Source organism: Apaloderma vittatum, unplaced genomic scaffold (genome assembly GCF_000703405.1).
Source record: "Apaloderma vittatum isolate BGI_N311 unplaced genomic scaffold, ASM70340v1 scaffold838, whole genome shotgun sequence".
NCBI lineage: Eukaryota > Metazoa > Chordata > Aves > Trogoniformes > Trogonidae > Apaloderma > Apaloderma vittatum.
Genome location: NW_009728793.1, coordinates 1 through 18,283, shown reverse-complemented (window position 1 = coordinate 18,283; position 18,283 = coordinate 1). Strand labels below are relative to the sequence as shown.

The 18,283-nt window shown below is 38.4% G+C and overlaps 1 protein-coding gene across 1 annotated transcript in view; it reads right to left on the bottom strand.

Moving 5' to 3' along the window:
- Positions 1 to 17,317, bottom strand: part of LOC104277522 (collagen alpha-1(XIX) chain-like) — a gene marked incomplete at its 3' end in the record, with an annotated part of 64,999 nt that extends 47,682 nt beyond the window's left edge. The window contains exons 1-3 of the mRNA XM_009874179.1: positions 17,184 to 17,317; positions 7,927 to 8,001; positions 7,333 to 7,432 (exon numbers count right to left, since the gene is read on the bottom strand). Of these exons, the coding sequence (XP_009872481.1) occupies positions 7,333 to 7,432; positions 7,927 to 8,001; positions 17,184 to 17,277 (269 nt within the window). The remainder of the gene's footprint in view (positions 1 to 7,332; positions 7,433 to 7,926; positions 8,002 to 17,183) is intronic.
- Between the last annotated feature and the right edge of the window lie 966 nt (positions 17,318 to 18,283).

The window sequence follows — 18,283 nt, the reverse complement described above, 5'->3', positions numbered from 1 at the left end:
CTCACTGACCAGAGATGATGCAGAGAAAGTGAGATGAGGCCAAGAACTGGAGAGGAGGGCTCTGAGGGTGAAATCCTAATTATTATTATTTTTTTTCCAAATAATAATCTTGACTGGTCAGATTTCTCCTTTAAAACTAAAGGCAGCAGGAGAAAAAAAAATACTAATCTGAACTGAAGTACATGGTTTTCAAATCAAGGAAAGCTTTTTAAGTAAGGAAAGTAAACTGCGTTTGTTATTTGTTCATCCAGTGCTTGTGTGAATTGCTTATTGCCTGCCTTAGGTTTTACCCCAAGCCATGAGGCACACAAACACCACTGGTTTTCTGCACGCTCACGTTGTGGACCAATGCCCTTAAAGTACACATCTCCCAAGATATCTGCAAGCACTTCATGGCAACAACAACACTGCAGGGGAATAAAGGAAAAGAAACCGTCTGCTTCAGCCAACATTGCCTTACCGATTGAACTGGTATGACGCTGGCACATTAAGTGCTCTACTGTCAGGGGAACATGTTACAGATTGCAGAATGCAGATTTACTACAATCAGAGGAAAAATTAAAATAGTTTTTCTGCTCTCTGATCACTCACAGTCTACTTTCAGTGTATTAGACATTTTTATATACACTCATCCCCTCTGCCGCCTCTTTGTCATTACTTTCGCATTCCCAATTCTTTTTGCATGGTGAATTACACATTAAATTATAGGATGATTCAAGCCCAATACAGCAATTAAAATCCATTAATGCCTGAACTTTAGATTTTAAAACATCATCTTGGCATATATTAGTTGTCAGGTAGAAAAAAGCCCTAATATGCAGAAAAAGACACTCATATATGTTCAATCTTTAAAAGAAGCATTGTCCTACATTTTTCATGATAAGAGGCCCCAGTTTTCTCCTTCATTATGAAATGAAATAATTAATATTTACATGGTAGGTACAGCCCCGGTTTGTTCTTTCACCAGTAATCCCTGTATTATCCATCTTTAAAATTTATAAAATCAAGTTTTTCAAAATAAACACAGAGTACACGATTCCAGTAACTTTCAACCGTAATCAGAAAAATAAAGATTATATCACTGCAGCTTCTGATCCACTACTTTGAAAGACTTGAAGAAAGCATCAGGACTTGTACTAAATGTAGGGTCCCACACTCAAGGAAGTAAATTCCAGAGACAAGGCCCTTGTCTTGAAAATACACTGCAACCAAAATACCAGACATTTCAGTCTTAGCATTGTTGGCTGCAACAGCTCAAATGACTTCAAATAAATACGCAAATATAGGAAGGGAGAGGTGTTTTTATACATAACTATCTAATATTTTAATAGAGCAAAGGCTAGCATGACTTTGTGTAAGCAAAGACAAAAGCTACTTAGCATAACCGTAACCGCTGTCTCTAAACAGAGGTGCCACCTCATTGCCATTTTCAGTAGATATTTTTAAACCTTTCCATGAAATCTTTCGGAAGCTGATGATTTTCACATCTATCCATTCTATACCATATTTAAGAAACAGGTATTCTACTTCTTAATATATACCTTAATAATATTTTTCAGGTTTTTCCTGACTCCGCTGCCCAAAACACCTGCCGCACAGCAAAACAAACCAAAAATCGTGCCCACGTGAATCTTCACTGGCAGCTGAAGTCACACACAAGGAACGTGGTGTTTATTCTTTTGGTGAAGAGAGAAGTCTCAGCAGATGCAACTAGAGAACACACAGTGAAGTAAATGGTTGCCAAGCCACTCAGGGAGAGACGCCTTTGGGAAGCAAAATGCTAGCTGTGAAAATCTCTTCTCAATGGTGCCCAGCACTAGAACAAGAAATACTGGGTTTAAGTTAGAACATAGGAAGTTCCACCTCAACATGAGGAGCAACTTCTTTATTGTGAGGGTGACGGAGCACTGGCACAGGCTGCCCAGAGACGTTGTGGAGACCCTTCTCTGGAGACTTTCAAAACCCTCCTGGATGCGTTCCTTCATGGCCTGCCCTACAGGACCCTGCTCTGGCAGAAGTCTGGACTACATGATCTCTAGAGGTCCCTTCCAACCCCGAACGTTCTATGATTCTGTGAAAAGGCTTCTAATGGTGAGCATAGAAACTGCCTTGTTCGATGTCAGCTGTGCTCTAGGAAACACAATTCCCTACGTATTTTCTGTGGTTAAAAAGGTTAGTATTAAAAAGAAACAAAACTCCCCACGTTAGTCTTTCATCATGGATTTCTGTTCTTAGCACAAAGAAGTGGGAACAGCATTTCTGCATCCAGTAACTAGACAGCACAAGGTGGTGAAACTCTTTCACCGAAATATGGCCCAAGGCACAGCCACAGCTCTTCTGGCAGCAGCAAGTGACAACATTGCTGATGGAGCTTAGTAGTCCAAATACAGTCAAAATCCAAGCTCTTTCACAGTATCATACACCGAAAGGGGAAAAATTCCTAAAGAAGTCGTGAGAGCAATCCCAACTGTTGTAACTCTGAGATCATTTAACAGCCAGCTACAATAATCTCTTCAGTAAATTAACAGGGTTTGTCAAGCCAAACTACAAAATAAGAAAGCCATGACTGTGCCATTAAAATTTGCTAATCATAAACATGCATTTCAAAAACATTGTGAAACTCAGCTGAAACCAGCTTACTATCTCCTTTATTGGCACTTTCAGAGGAGGAAAAAAAAAAAGGCTCACCAGCAATCCAGAAAAGTGAGAATGAGAAACAAGCGACATCTGATGCATTTTTAAAGAAGAGCAAAATTATTTCATCATAGGGCTATTTACTCTAAGGCAACTAAAGAACGATGATTAGTGTAAAAGTCCTCATGTTCAGAAATAGTGAACACTGCAGGCAGATCTAACGGAGTTGCTATCAGAACACAGCCCTGTGCTACTTTTGACTGCAAGTTCCACGCCAAACTGGAATGTACTGCGCAGGCAGTACGTGTTAAACTCCAGAGACAACTCCACAGAATCACAGAATTGCCTAGATTGGAAAAAGACCTTTAAGATTATTGAATCCAATCATTAACCTAACACCGATAATTCCTCAACTAAACCATATCCCCAAGCACTCTGTCTGCATGACTCCCAAATACATTCAGGGGATGGAGTCTCCACCACTGCCCTGAGCAACCCATTCCAATGCCTGATAACCCTTTCAGAAAATAATTTCTTCCTAGTATCAAGTCTATAAAACTCTATTGGCACAACTCGCGGTCATTTCTTCTTGTCCTATCACCTGTTACTTAGTTGAACAGACAGATACCTACCTCTCTACAATCTCCTTTCAGGTAGTTGTAGAGAATGATAAGGTCTCCCCTCAGCCTCCCTTTCTCCAGGTTAACAACCCCGGTTCCTCAGCCGCTGCTCATAAGACTTGTGCTTGAGACCCTTCAGACCAGCTTCACTCCCCTCTGCTGGACACGTTCCAGCACTTCAGTGTCTTTCTTGTGGTGAGGGGCCCAAAACTGCACACAAGATTGGAGGTGCAGCCTCACCAGTGCACAGGGAGACAATTACTTCCCTGGTCCTGCTGGCCACACTATTTTTGATCCAGGCCAGGATGCCATTGGCCATTTTGGCCACCTAGGCACACTGCTGGCTCATGTTCAAGAGACTGTCGACCAACACCCCCAGGTCTTTTTCTGCTGAGCATCATTCTAGCTACTCCTTCCCCAGCCTGTAACGCTGCCGGGGGCTGTTGTGACCCAAGGGCAGGACCTGGAACTTGGCCCTGTTGAACCTCATACACTTGGCCTTGGCTCATTGATCCAGTCTGTCCACATTCCTCTGCAGAGCCTCTCCACCCTCAAACAGATATATTTATTGAAATAAAATACAATTATGTGTTTATTGAAATAAAATTCAAACATTATACAGTTACTATTATTATGACACTGCAATTAGATTGCCTGCATAATAGTTTTTACTGTGAATTTATTTAGGATTCAAAGGCTCAGTTGTACTGCTTTACTCAGGAAAAACTTCAGTTAATGTCCACATAAGAATGGGACTAAGTAAATCACAATTTCTTAATTTAAAAATCACTTTTTAATCCTGAAATTATTATTATAATTAAATTAATATTTAAGTCATTTACATAGAGCATAAAAAAGCATAAGACAGAATACACGCAAAACTCTAACACAAAAAGAGATAAAGATAACAGATACAACTAAAATCTAACATAAATAGACATAATCGATTTCCCAAGCTGACACTACTCTGTAAATTATTTACAACATATAAATAGGTGCAACACTACTCCAGCTCCATTGAAAAAAACCAAAATGGCATCACACAAAAAAAATGGCCCAGCATAGCTTTCTATTACCCACACTACAACTGAATGAATGAAATGCAAGAGGAGATGTGCCAAGTTACTTGATACTTGCTAGTCAGCTTAATCAGATACTCTCAGTTTCCTGCAGGATGGATAACAAACACTGTTCTGCTGCTTACTGTACACCACGTCTACTAAAATATTTTCTGAGGCAGAATGATCCTGAAAACCTCTGTGCATCTAGTAACGCAAGGGGTTTGGCACCACACAACCTGACATAATGCAAGAGAAAATTGAAATATAAATAATGAATTATAATTTATCTCGGTTATCCATGTGCAGTATCTTATAAGGTTACGATGACAGATGTCTGAGTTCCTGACTATCTTTCATTTTAACCCTACCATGTCAAAACCTGACTGTGCTCCTGACTGCCCTCTGTCCCTATTTTTCAAAAATCAATGCAGAAGTTCAGAAGAATATAAAAAATATTTTAAGCAAATAATGTTTTTAAATCGTCTCAAGTTTTATCCCCAAAACAGAAGGCTTTACCTATTTAACACATCAAATAAAAAATAGTAAATTCTACTCTTAATTGTGACATGCATTTCTCTGTGAAGAAAGGTGAAAAGAGCATGAGCTAGAGTACTGCTATAAAGAACTAGGATTTAATGGAAATTCTGCAAAGCCTGAATGTTATTGAAACTCCTTTTAAGCCTTTTTGTGCTCAGGAAGAAATACGTAAGAGATACTACTTACTTCCACAGCAAGCTGACTGAGGAGCGTATCTTGTACCTTATTAACATCAATAATGTGATATTAATTTTCAGCCTAACTGTATTCATACATTAGCACCGTTACACATTTCACTAATAATCATCTCGGTTGCTTCACCCAGCTGAAGTTTTCATCCATTAGATATGCATATTTTAATGGAAACTAGAATAGTTTTCTCCTTTGTTGTTCTTTAATGAGGATATATAGGAGAAAACAACAGGGAGGGAGAGGAACGTTGAGAAGCAAGAGACCCTTAAAGCCAAACCACCTGCTTTCCAGGTTTACCCTCTACCGAAGTTCCTTATCTCCTGCTCAAGTTACAGTGAAAATAAAGAAAAACTGGCTTTTTACGTCTCAGTCATCATTCCTCTGAAAAAGTGAACAGAAAAAAATACAGAAAAGTATGTTAGATTTCTCTCCCACTTCATAAAGTAAAAAAAAAAAGTTTTGTCTCTCTCAAGTATTTTCACTGCAACTGCTATTAAAGCTTTGCTAAGCTACAGATATCAACCATGATGCAAATTCCTCATTTGCACTGCCTTCACCAATAAGCTCTTTTTAAAAGAAGAAAATAAACAACAGACATTAGTATTTAGGACTACTACTAAAAGCCAGGAAAAAAGCTTTACATTTTTCAACCTCAACATGACTTCTCAGACCCCTTCCAAAACCACTAAATTCTTAGAAATCAATCGTTTTGAAAAACAAATTTTCCTGCAAAGTAAGACGAATTTTAAACAATTTACCCTTTTTTAGTTCTAGCTCCTCTCGTTTCATTTTTGCCATCGATTTTCTTAAATTTTACAAATAAATTTAGTAACCTTGCAATATGCATTTCACTGTACAGAAAGCACTACTTAGCTTCTTATTACTAGAGGAAAATTGCCCTGCATTTTTATATTGCCTTGATTTGTTACTCTTTTATAGCCTCATATTTCCCTCAAATTCCTGCCCTGTGAAAATCTGAAAAAAAAAGATGCATAATGGATTTTAAAAGAAAAGTTTTTTTAGTGACAAATTTTCAAAATATTTTTAGTAAAGGCACGTATGGGTGGTACCTAATTTTACCTGTTCCTCTTCTAAAGACAATCTCGATAATACTAGGGAGGCCCGAAGGAAAATAGCAATCTCTGCGCCGAGTAGTTTTTCCTTCAATAGCTAATGTCTGAGATATTTCAAAAAGAGACACCCACTACTTTAATTTTGCAGAATTACACAAGCATAAAAATTTAGCATTTACAGTAACTAACATTATAAAAAACACTTTAAAAGCATCTAGTAATCTGGAATATTTAGGTTCTGTTTGTGTAATAATTCTTGTCTTCCACTTTGCTGTGTGTCTGGGTGCCTCTGGATCCCTCTTTTCTCCCTCTCCCCTGGCCTCATGCTACCCATAGCTTGTCCAGGATCCAAGCAAAAGGGAAGTCTGAGTGTATTTTTTCCCAGGCACACTGGAGCCAGACCTTCAGCAACAGAGAATACCCAACCTGAAGAGATGGGAATACAGTTGCTTCTCTCATCATCCCAAGAACATGCTGTACAGAAACCAAGTCCCATGACTCAGACCACATCTCAACCAAGAAGCCCTAAGATGATCCTCTTGCTCTCCACTGAGCATGGGGAACTTGAAACTACATTCCTAAATGCTTCTTGCCATTTCCTTGTCCCTATGCAAACTTGAACCTGTCCAATCCCATTGTGCCTCACTCTGTTTCACCTTCCTTTTGATTTTTCACGCAGTCTCTGCCTTTCATCACATCCCATGTCAGAACAGGATGCTACCTAGTTTCACCTCTACACAGAGTACCCACCATTCCATTGCTGCTCAAAGGCAAGATGCCAATTCCACTAGCAAGAAAACAAACATAAAACATAGCATTTAGGAAATGGTGACTCTTAATTCTTAATAAGAGAGGACAGCCAATTTCACTGACAGAAGATTAGTGTAACGTTTCTTGTCATACCATGAAAGTTCCTTGTTTCCTACATTTTATAAAAGTTTATGTACAAACAGTAGAGTTTTTCAGTATCAGAATCACAATTTGAGAAAAAGGTATCTGCAATTAATTTTCTACCTAGGTAATTCCAGATTCCAGGACAAAACACATCTGTGTCAAAATGCTTCTTAAAGGGAAAAAAAAAAATAGTTACAGATGAAACTGCCTAAAACCAGACATACTTGTCTTTCTGTGGCATCCTTTGTATGCATTATTCACTGTTTCAGTTCATTAGTAGCATTAGCCTTTTAAAGATTTAGGACAAAAGTAGTATCTTACTTTGTGTCTCTGACGAGAGGCGCACTTCCCAGTTTAAAACAGATTTTTTCCCCTCCACAAGATGCTTGCCTCAAAGAAAACCTTTCTGCCAGATCAAATCCTGTAAAATATGATACGATGTTTTAGTTCATTTAACGGAATTTAAAAACCAGAAGTAAATACTGACTTTTAGCATGCTTGGTGTCTTTCTAGAGTAGAGACTGACAAGCTATACTAAAAACTAGTACTTTAAGTCAGAGAAACTTCCAATACTTATTTAATCAACAGAGAAACTATGAGTGCAAAACTCTCTTGGTAGACAGCTTTGCAACCTGAGAAAGGCACTCATTATTTCCTTTTGTCATCGGAACTGATAAGAAGGAAGGATGTTTGGGGAAAAACAACGGCAATGTGTGGCTGCAAAACTTGAAGCAATATTTTCCAAGAACAACGTGTTCCGATTTTAACCCCACCTTCCTAACAACAACAGCTTCAAGAGCACAGAGGCAGCATTCTGTACTGCCCTTTCAGATTCAAAGCCAACTCCAGCCAGACTAAGATTACATTCACTACTAGGCAATTAATTTAGATCCCCATATTAACACAGTCATTTACCTGAAACACTAAGACTGTCTCTGTTGATTTGGTTGAAATGATGAACAGCTGCTTTCATTAAAGGACACACAGCACCTTCAAGAGAATATAGTTTAGTATGTACCATAAAATTCTATCAAGCAAAAATGAATCGGAACAAATTATCATGACAGTGATAGCAATATTAACAGGAGCGTTGGTTTCTTTGGGATATGAAAAATAGCAATAAAGCAAATAACAAAATGCAAATAAGAGCAATTTGACTGCATACTACGTTTCTAATAATACAAGATGTTTATGAACAAAGCTTACATGAATGATATAACCTGAAGAAAAACACTAGATTCTTACCAAGTTCTTTCCCTCTACAATACTCTATAAAGCAATAACATCTGCTTAACTTTTTTTTTATTATTTCTGGCTATATGATTAGAAAAAAATCTCTGTTTCCCTCCCATTCATGACCATGAGACAATAAAGCATATGTGCTTGATTACCACAACAATAATCTTTTACTACTTCAATGGACAGTAGTTTCAAAATGTGGATTAACATATAATCATTTAATAAACAGCATAAGCAATACTTAGATTTTGGGGGGAAAAATGGTTGAAAATTAAATAGCTTTACAGGCAATTAAGTCTGAACTAAAGTATTTTGGTAAACTAGCAGAAACTTGAAACACCGTAAATTCTAAGGCTAAATCTAACTGAACACTTAGACCAAACACTGTATTATTAATACGCAGTATCTCACTTGCAAAAGTTATTTCTTCTCTTTTTTTGTTGTTGTTGTTTTAAATACACACTTTTAAGAAGCAAATACAGAGAAATGTGAGTTTTGTAGATGGATCGGAAATAAGGCTTTTTCTTTTACAAACTTTGCAAATAGCCCTGCTAAACCCTAATAAAATGATCAAACAGAAGAGGACAAACAGGATTTGGCCTGTGTGCTTACCAAGCATGGCGCTCCATATCAGGCCGACACAACTAAAAAGACAGCCAAGGTATATCTGGAGCTGCTGAACATTAGGGGTTGAGGGCCTTTTTGAAGCGTCAGTTCAATAAAAACCATAAGGAGGAATGTCCTATCCTCAACCTGGAAATCACCTATATTTAAATATTTCCAAGAGTACCTAGATTGAAAGCTGGCATCCAGAATAGCTATATTTGTAATCCTCAAGCATGCGGAATTTGTCATTCATTCTGTAGTAACATAGAAAGCATGTCATGGTTCAAAAGGCTTAAATTCTGTTAAATGCATTATAGCATTTGATCTGGATTAAGAATGGCTAATTGGAAATAACCAGTAAAAGTGAAACTAAATTATATAACACAGATATAAAGACACCTCCTGAAAACATGGTTACTGAAGGCTATGTCAATAGCTTTAAGGAATAGACTGGAAGACATTTATTCTAAGATTCAAATTCCATGTCCTTTTATGTTTAAATGGCCATCTACAGTTCCAAGTAACATCACTCATAAATTAATTTTTTTTTTCTAAGCCTTTAAGAGAATACATTCTTTCTTTCCTTCATATATATAAATATGCACATATACATGTATTTCCCTATACAAATAGATATAAAGTTTTATGACAAATGAAATTAATCATATGCATTAAAACACTGTAAATTCCCTTTCCCCAGAAAAGATGCAGAATGTGAAGAATATTCATGTTGAAATCTCTGAAACCAAAATGAAATCTTTGCTCATTCTTGGTTTGCAGGGAGTTTTATGTAGCAAAAATCATTCACTGCAATTATGTATTAACATAGCAATTTCAATACACCATTTGATACACACACACACACACACACACAATGGGACAGGAACAGGCTCACCTTAGGTATCCTTAAATCTACAAATCTTACCCTTCAATCACTTACATACATTGTTAAACTATAGACATTTATCTATAGCCACTCTAAAACAACGAATGTGGTTATGGTATGCTTACCCAAGGATAAGAAATATGTTGGTATAAAGGAAGCCTGATACAGATGAAGCCGTAATAATGCGTCGCATACACTGACAAACATTTTGTTAAATCTATGTGTTTTCTAACCAAAGTTTTTTTAATATATAAAGAGGAATGAGCAGATTCACTTTTTGATTAAATTACTTCACAGTACTTATAATAAGACCAGCCAGCTATTACTTATTGCTGATTTTACCTTGAACTGCTGTAGTAAGCTCTGAGAACCTAGGACACAGCTCCGCTTTTTTTTCCCCGCATGAACTTACATGAGAGCTGTGTGATGAAAGACTGGGGAGTTTTAGCTTATTCCCCCTCAGTTACTTTCTTCCAAGTCCAAATAAAGACTCAAGCTTTAATTTTTGTGTTATCCAGATGATAGCAATAATTCCTCACATGCCACAGACTGGACTGTGGACCTATTTTTATCAGTGGCATAACAGTCACAGCATAGACACGTCATTTAAGTGTTACTTATTTGGTTGTATTCCACATCCCAGGAACACTGAAAGAGTTACTAGGAATCATCTTCTATCTTGTGCTGCTGATGGACTCATTTAGCCCAATGTTACTCTTTTCACCAGAGAGCTAAAGCGAAACTCAAAAATATTAAACTCAAAATCTCTCCATACTAAGACTAACAACTTTCATTGGTATAAATTGATGAAAATTCTTTCTGCAGTTACAGTTTGTACAGTCAAAAAGTTAGCTCTTACAAAATTTTTAATGCTTCTGGCAGATCTTTAAATTCTCTTTGACCTGAAACATAACAGACAGTTTACCCATTCACCCTATGTGCGGGTGAATTAGAAGATAAACACAAAGACACTCAGGAAAGGAAAAGAACAAGACAAACCCTTACTGCTAATCCAGGCAAGAAAACAACACACTACCCACTCCTGTTAGAATACATTCCTACAACACTAATAAAGCAGTAAAAAGAACAAGTTAATGTTTACATACTAGATTGCTCTGCACGTGACAAAACCGGGCCTGTCTAGGTTGAAGCGAACAATTCATAATGAAATAGTGATGTTAAAGTTAACACACCTATAAATTAATGAGATCACCTCTCCACAGGACAAATTACAGACCTTAATCTTTAGAAATCCATGAGTTCCATGTACTAGCTTTTTATTATAAAATCAACCTAATAATTTTGAAAATATATATTTATGCAGATCAAGCAGATATATCACAGATCGTTGATCTTCTGTCTCTGCATTATGATATTAGTAAGAATTTTTGTTTTCTAATAGCATTACATACGAAAAAAAAAAAGCAGGCATTACATCTAGACGAATCTGCTGCAACATGCGAAGGCACATTCTGAATTCCTGGAATGATCAGGGCACCTGTCGAAGCTCACTGCAGCTTCCATCTAGGCCCCATGCCCAGTTTTCCTTTCCGTGCAAACGAGGACAGAGAAGACTCTGGTGCATGCTTCAGTCTCACTCTGACAGACATCTCTTGAGTGTACTTCCTGACTGGGAACTGTAGCTTCCAATAAGCACTCTTGGCTCCTCCAGATTAAGTGTAGCTACTAATGGCTCGATTCACTTTACAAGTACCTATCTGCTACTTCATAATTAAACTTCACATTCAGGAAAAGTTTTCAACTGCCATCTAACACCACTGACGTGCATATTGCAACAGCACTAAAGTTTCCATCAGTAAGCACCACTGGCCAAATGAACATGCCCAAACAGGGCAGCCCCACCTAACCTATATCCACATCCTATGTCAGGCTGAAGCTTCAGTCAGAAACCCGTATTAGCTAGGATTTGTCTCACACTTACTGGATCAGGCTTCAAAAATATATAGAGAACCTCTTCACAGTGTACCTGCAAGTGTCAGCAATGATATCCAATAAGTCCACCTCAAAAGTATTTGTACTGAAGATAAAGAAGACAAGGTGGCCCGCTTTCAAACAGGGTCAGCAATTGAGATTTCCTACATACCTGCAGCCTCATGTACAGAGGTATTAAAAAAAATCAGATGCGATTTTTTTGTTTTCCTTCTCTACTCTGTAAGTCACATTATCTTACATTATATATGTTCATATACGGGTGGGAAAAAGAATGAAGGAGACTGAATCTACAACTTTGTTGATATAGGAAAGAAGGCAACTCTGAGTCTGAGGACTATTTAGTTAGTTATGGAAATAACAGTTTTGGCAGGCAGGATTAAGAAATCCATACCAATGGTGTTCAAGTATTAGAATGTTCACACTGGACCCTGGAGAACTTGATCCTCCCATGGTGAAGAGTCGGTAGTGAAAAGTAAGATTTCACATTATTTGAGACAATCAGTATGGCTTCACCAAGGGCAAACCCTGCCTGATCAACCTAGTGGCCTTCTACAACCGAGCAACTACATCAGTGGACAAGGAAAGAACTACAGATGTCATCCATGTGGACTTCTGTAAGGCCTTTGATATGGCCTCCTACAACATCCTTCTTGTTAAGTTGGAGAGATACAGATTTGATGGGTGGATTGTTCAGTGGATAAGGAATTGGTTGCATCCAGAGGTTAGTGGTCAACAGCTCAATGTCAAGACAGAGATCAGTGATGAGTGGTGTCCCTCAGGGGTCTGTATTTGGATGAGTTACTGGTTAAGATCTTCATCAATGACAGTGGGATCAAGTGCCACCTCAGCAAGTTTGCAGATGACGCTAAAGAGAGTCCAGGAGGACCCTGGACAAACTTGAGAAGTATGCCCATGTAAACTTCATGATGTTTAACAAGACCAAGAGCAAGGTCCTGCACCTGGATGAGGGCAACCCCCAGTATCAGTACAGGCTCAGGGACAATGGAATTCAGAGCAGCCCTTCAGAAAAGGACTTAGGGGTACTGATGGATGAAAAGCTGGACATGACCCAGCAATGTGCACTCACATCCCAAAAATCCAATTGCATCTTGGGCTATATCAAAAGAAGTGCGACCAGCAGGCTGAGGGAGGTGATTCTGTTCCTTTGCTCTCGTAAGACCCCCATTTACAGTACTGTGTCCACCTCCGGGGCCCCCAACATAAGAAAGACATGGACCTGTTGAGGCAGATCCAAAGGAGGATCACAAAAATGGTTAGAGAACTGGAACACTTGTATGAGGATTGGCTGAGAAAGTTGGGGTTGTTCGGCCTGGAGAAGAGAACGCTCCAGGGAAACCTTATTGCAGCTTTTCAGTACTTAGAGGTGGCCTATAAGAAAGATAGGGACAATTGTTGCCGAGAAAGGTTGTGGAAGCCCCCTCCCCAAAGATGTTCAAGGCCGGGTTGGATGAGGTCTTGAGCAACCTGGTCTAGTTAAGGGCATCCCTGCCCATGGCAGGGAGGTTAGATTAGATGATCTCTAAGGTTTCTTCCAACCAAAGCCATTCTCTGATTCTATGATCTTTAGCAGGGCCTGTTGTGACAGGACAAGGGCAACCATTTCAAACGAAGAGAGAGTAGATTTAGACTAGATACAAGGAAGAAATTTTTCATGAGGGTGATGAAACACTGGAACATGTTGCCCAGAAAGGTGACAGAAGCTCCATTTCTGGAAACATTCAAGGCCAGGTTGGGTGGGGCTCTGGGCAAACTGATTTAGTTAAAGATGTCCCTGCTCACTGCAGCAGGGTTCAACTAGAGATCTCTGGAGGTTCCTCCAAACCGAAACTATTCTGTGATATCCCAGGTGAATATCTTGGCTGTAGGAGTTGATGCTTTTTTTGTTTCTCTACCTTTCCGTTAAAAAAAAAAAAAAAAGGGGGCTCATTTATTTTACAGTCTTCATGCTGGGAAAATGTGTGTAGCTAAGCAAATTCCAATTTGTGGTCTGGGATCTCCCTTATGTACTACATACTAGCTGAAGTAGCTTTCCACAGCATGCAGGCCTTCATGAACCACATTCTTACAGATACCTAAAACTCCTTACACAACGACCAAGAAGATTTAGCATTTAATGAAAAGTTAAAGAATCCAGGGGTCAAGGATGGCAGGGGGTCACCTAAACATTACAATGCTAGCAACAGCTTGTGGATCCAACCTTGAATATTCAGAATATTAAGACTATGAATACATTTTATATGAGTGTTACTGTAGAGCCATTATCTTGATTTTGAGAAGTATCTAGCTGTACTAAAACATGAGAACCAAAAACCTGAACTGATTTGTATATTTGAAACCACTCTCTGTATTTGGATAAAGTGCCTATCTAAAATTATGATCTAGAGCCAATACTTTCACAACACATTCCATGTCAAAAGGCAATGGAAATTCACCATGCCTGACAGCCCCAGGACTTTGTTTATACCACATTTTTCATGGGTTAGCGAGTTTGAAAAACAGTAATTGTGAAAGAAAGTTGAAAAAGCAGCAGTGATCTGGGAATGAGACAAAGTATTAATATTCTTAATGCAAAGCATTCAGGAATTATCAAATTAGTTAGGTGTAACTACAGAAAGAGCTCACGTCCATGCTCCAAAACCAAAATTTTCCAATGATAAAATAAATAAAAAGTTGAAGAAGTCAGTTCCTGAAGTCAGTTCAAAAACATGATTGTGGAGAACTCCTGAACTTTATCCCTCAGATTTGCTATATTCTGTCATTAGGAGTGCTTCCTTCTGATGAACAATTAGCACATTAAATCTTCTGGACAAGCATGAACTGAAATAAATCCTTGAAGTGAATCTAATAGTTACTGGAACACGTTCAGAGCCTAAGAAGGATGGATCCGAGAAGATACAGCGTACTCTGTCACTCTTTGACACTTTTTTTCCCCAATAGTGGTATTTATTTATTACAATATTGACGTAATGAAAAAGTCCCAAAGTATATTCAGAATGCCAGCTCAGAAAGCTCTCCCTTACATACACACACAAGTTAATCTTTTCTCTTGCACAAGAGATTACCTTTCCCTAACACACTTCCTTGCCTCATCTCCCCTCCAAATTAACTTCACTTTATGCCTTTTGCTGCATTTGAAGGCCATTCCTTTAGATTCAAGTAGATCAGGTGAGAAATTTCAGGCTGTAAATGCAACAGTAAGAGATCTCGTCTAAATGGGCTTTGCCGGAAAAGCTTTCATATTAGCACAGGGAGAAACAAAACACTACACATTTATTGCTTAAGGAAGAAAACCAAAAGGATTGCCTAGGCAGATCCCGAAGGATCGGTGCCAATCCAGATCAAACTGGCACATGAGAGAGAACAAAGGCTCAAAAAAGAGCCAGTCAGCAAAAGAAATAAAGCGGAAAAAAACCAAAAGAGGTTAGCTATTTCTCTCTTCTTGAAGTGAGCAGGTTTCAAATTTGTAACAGATTCATCTACATACAAATTATCAAAGTAGAACAAGAGGACTTTGCAAGACACAGAGTAATCAGTTCAGCTGAACGGGGCAGATTAACAGAAGAATTGCAGACACACCTGTACCCCTTACCACTGCACTGTCACCGTTCTGGTCTTTCTCAGCTCCAGCTTTCTGGTCTTTAACTTGTATTTCTTTCTTGGACAGCAACCATCCCTTCAGTCGCTAGAAGAGTCTCTTTCCTGTTACCAACCTGAGGCTTCACTCTGAGCCTATTCCCTGCTGCCAGCATAGCTGCTTGAGCTGGCAGCTATCTACTTGTTATTTCTCACCATCTGCCTGCATCACCTCAAACTGCGGAAGCCTCTCTCAATTGCACACCAGCAGTTACTCTCAGGAGAGGTTCAGTCTCTCCTCTTCCTTCGCAGCAGTTCAATTTGACCCATATTTGATCCATTTGTGGCAATGAGGTTAAGGAAAACTGCAACTTCCCGGCTGGCTGCCTAGCCACAATTTCCTAACAGCGTGTAACGCACAGCTCAGATACACTGTTTATCAGCTATTCAGTGTTAGCTGTCACATCTTCTATGTTCAGTTCACCTTCCACTAAGATATCTTTTCATTAGGGAAAAACAATATAAAAAGAAAAGAGACAATGCTTCCTGGCACTTTGCTTTAAATTTTTTCAAGTTTCCATTTATTAATTATTAGGGAGCCTTCTGCACTCACACTCTTTTAGCACTCTTAAAACTGCCCTTCTGCAATCCACCAGCTTGCAACAAGAGAGAAGACAACCTAATTTGCTTCTTTCAGACAGCTGAAGACAACGATTGCACAGCTATAATGTAGGCTTAGTCTCTCACAGAGGTTAAGAATTATTCATCAGTTGAGCACTTAGCCTTACTGCCCTAAAATTATAAGGCAAAAAAAAGTCTTTGACTTAAATTCACAGTCTTCATAACACATTATTCTTACCTTAGAACCCACACATTACACTTAGTATTTATTAAATATTACTATTTATTGTTTCCAGTAGTAGTAGATTGATTAATATCCTAGTTATTGACATTAAATTTCTTGGGCCTGAGTTTCAAATGTGTTATAGAGATACTAAATTGTTCTATATGTATAGCTTCTAATAACCTTCATCAGGTGTCTAAGAAAAAGCATTACTAAAAATAAATTTCATTTTCTAAACAGAATTATGAAAAATAACTCATTATTTCAATTTATTTCTCTTTTTATTTCTCTTTATTCAAATAGCAACAAGCATATTCTCCTTCCTAATAATTGCAGGAAAATTCTAGAAAGTTCATGTACATGCTGAGGCTGAACTATTCCAGAGAACTGACAACTCCTTATTCTACAAGCACACGATGTGCCTTTAAGATGGAATTTACCATACTCTGAAGAGGAAATGTTTAGTTTAAGTGAGAGAGCTAGGTAACATGTGAACAGTAGGTGTAAAAAGAAAACAGAGAAGTATAAGAAAATTTGCAAAAGGCAGGTAACAGCTTTCAAGTTAAACAACATCACTATATTCCTTTCCCCGTCTTCTTAAGCACGAGGTTTTGTCTAACTCTACATCTGCGAACAGTATAACCAAGTCCAAGAACTAAGTTTAGGTGAGGTTAACATAAGCATTAGGTTGTTTAAGTCCATGTGATCACTGACCTACCCTAATAAAACCACCCAATTTTGTTCTAAATCAGTGTTTGCAAAACTTTGTGAATCTTGTTTTGTATGATAAGCTGAAAAAGTAGAAAACAAAAACTCCTAGGAACTGCAACTGCTTCTAAATATGAATCTTCCGAGCACAGGAAACAGAAAGGCTGCTTTGGAAATGCTTCAAACTTAGACTTTTTAAAAAACACACACACAAAAAAAAGCCTTGTTGAATTTTATCAGCTCATACTGCTTATTTTCCATGTACTGTCAGTATTTGTTCAAATTCCTTCAGTACTGTGTTTTATACCTTTAGCCTGTAATGGGAAAGAAAAATGGAAGTACCTGTCTGGTCACTGACTGCCACAGAAGTTGAAGCAGGAAGGAGGAGGAAGACTGCCATACAAAGCCAAACTATGCAGGATCCAATGTACTTCATCTCCCCCTGGACACATGTGAATAATCAGCTACAAATCTGAAACAGAAAATAATCATACTCAGAACAATCTCTTCTTATTCTTTTCCCTTCACTCCATCAGAAAACTACAAACAAGAATCTCTTAACTGTAAATAAAAGAGGAAGCCGCTAGTCACACGCGAAGCGTATTACTTATCTGTTGTAAGGACCTACAGAAAAGATTTTAAATCAGAAATAAATGACAAATATACTCTTTTAGTTCTTCAGTAAACTTGGAAATAACACCTAAGAAATACTAACACAGAGATACTGTTTTAAAGGCACTAAATTGTCATTTCATTAGTAATGACTAATTTTCATTTATCTTTTTTGCCCAGGTTTTCCATTTTAAATACATTGACTGAACTGTTTGGTGTTACAACACTACCAGCGCCTACCGAAGTAGTCTTCATATCTAGAAAGGACAATACACAATTGTTCCAGTTTAAATGCGAAAGACATCGAAATACGGTACTTTTCTGCCTTGCAAAATACACAAGTGCCTAGGGCAGCCTGTATTGAGTTTACAGTTTAAATCTCACAAAAACACAATCTGGCTTCAACAACGTTATCTTTTGTCCTCCAAAGACAGTATCAGCTTTTCTTCTAAGCCGAGTGCAACGCATTGGTACACGTGAATGTAACGAAACACGGAAAAGTACAAATACTGTCCTAATCCCATCTTCTGTAAGAAAAACAAATCACATACCTAAGGCGCAATTTCTATACAAGCCCCTTATTCATCATCGGAGCAATTCTGTCAGTCGCATGCCCTGACAGCATCCACACCGTCATTAACTTCTCCAGCCTCCCCAACAGCAGCGAAGTGAACACGCGTCCAAATAACATTATCATTTCATTTCCTGCACCTGCTTTACAAGCAGGCATCAGCAACGCACCAGAGGTGCCGCTCCAGCGGTCTAATTTGCTGAAGGGTTCTTGCCAATTAGCTCAGAACACCGCCACCCCCCTGCTGCCACCGCACCTC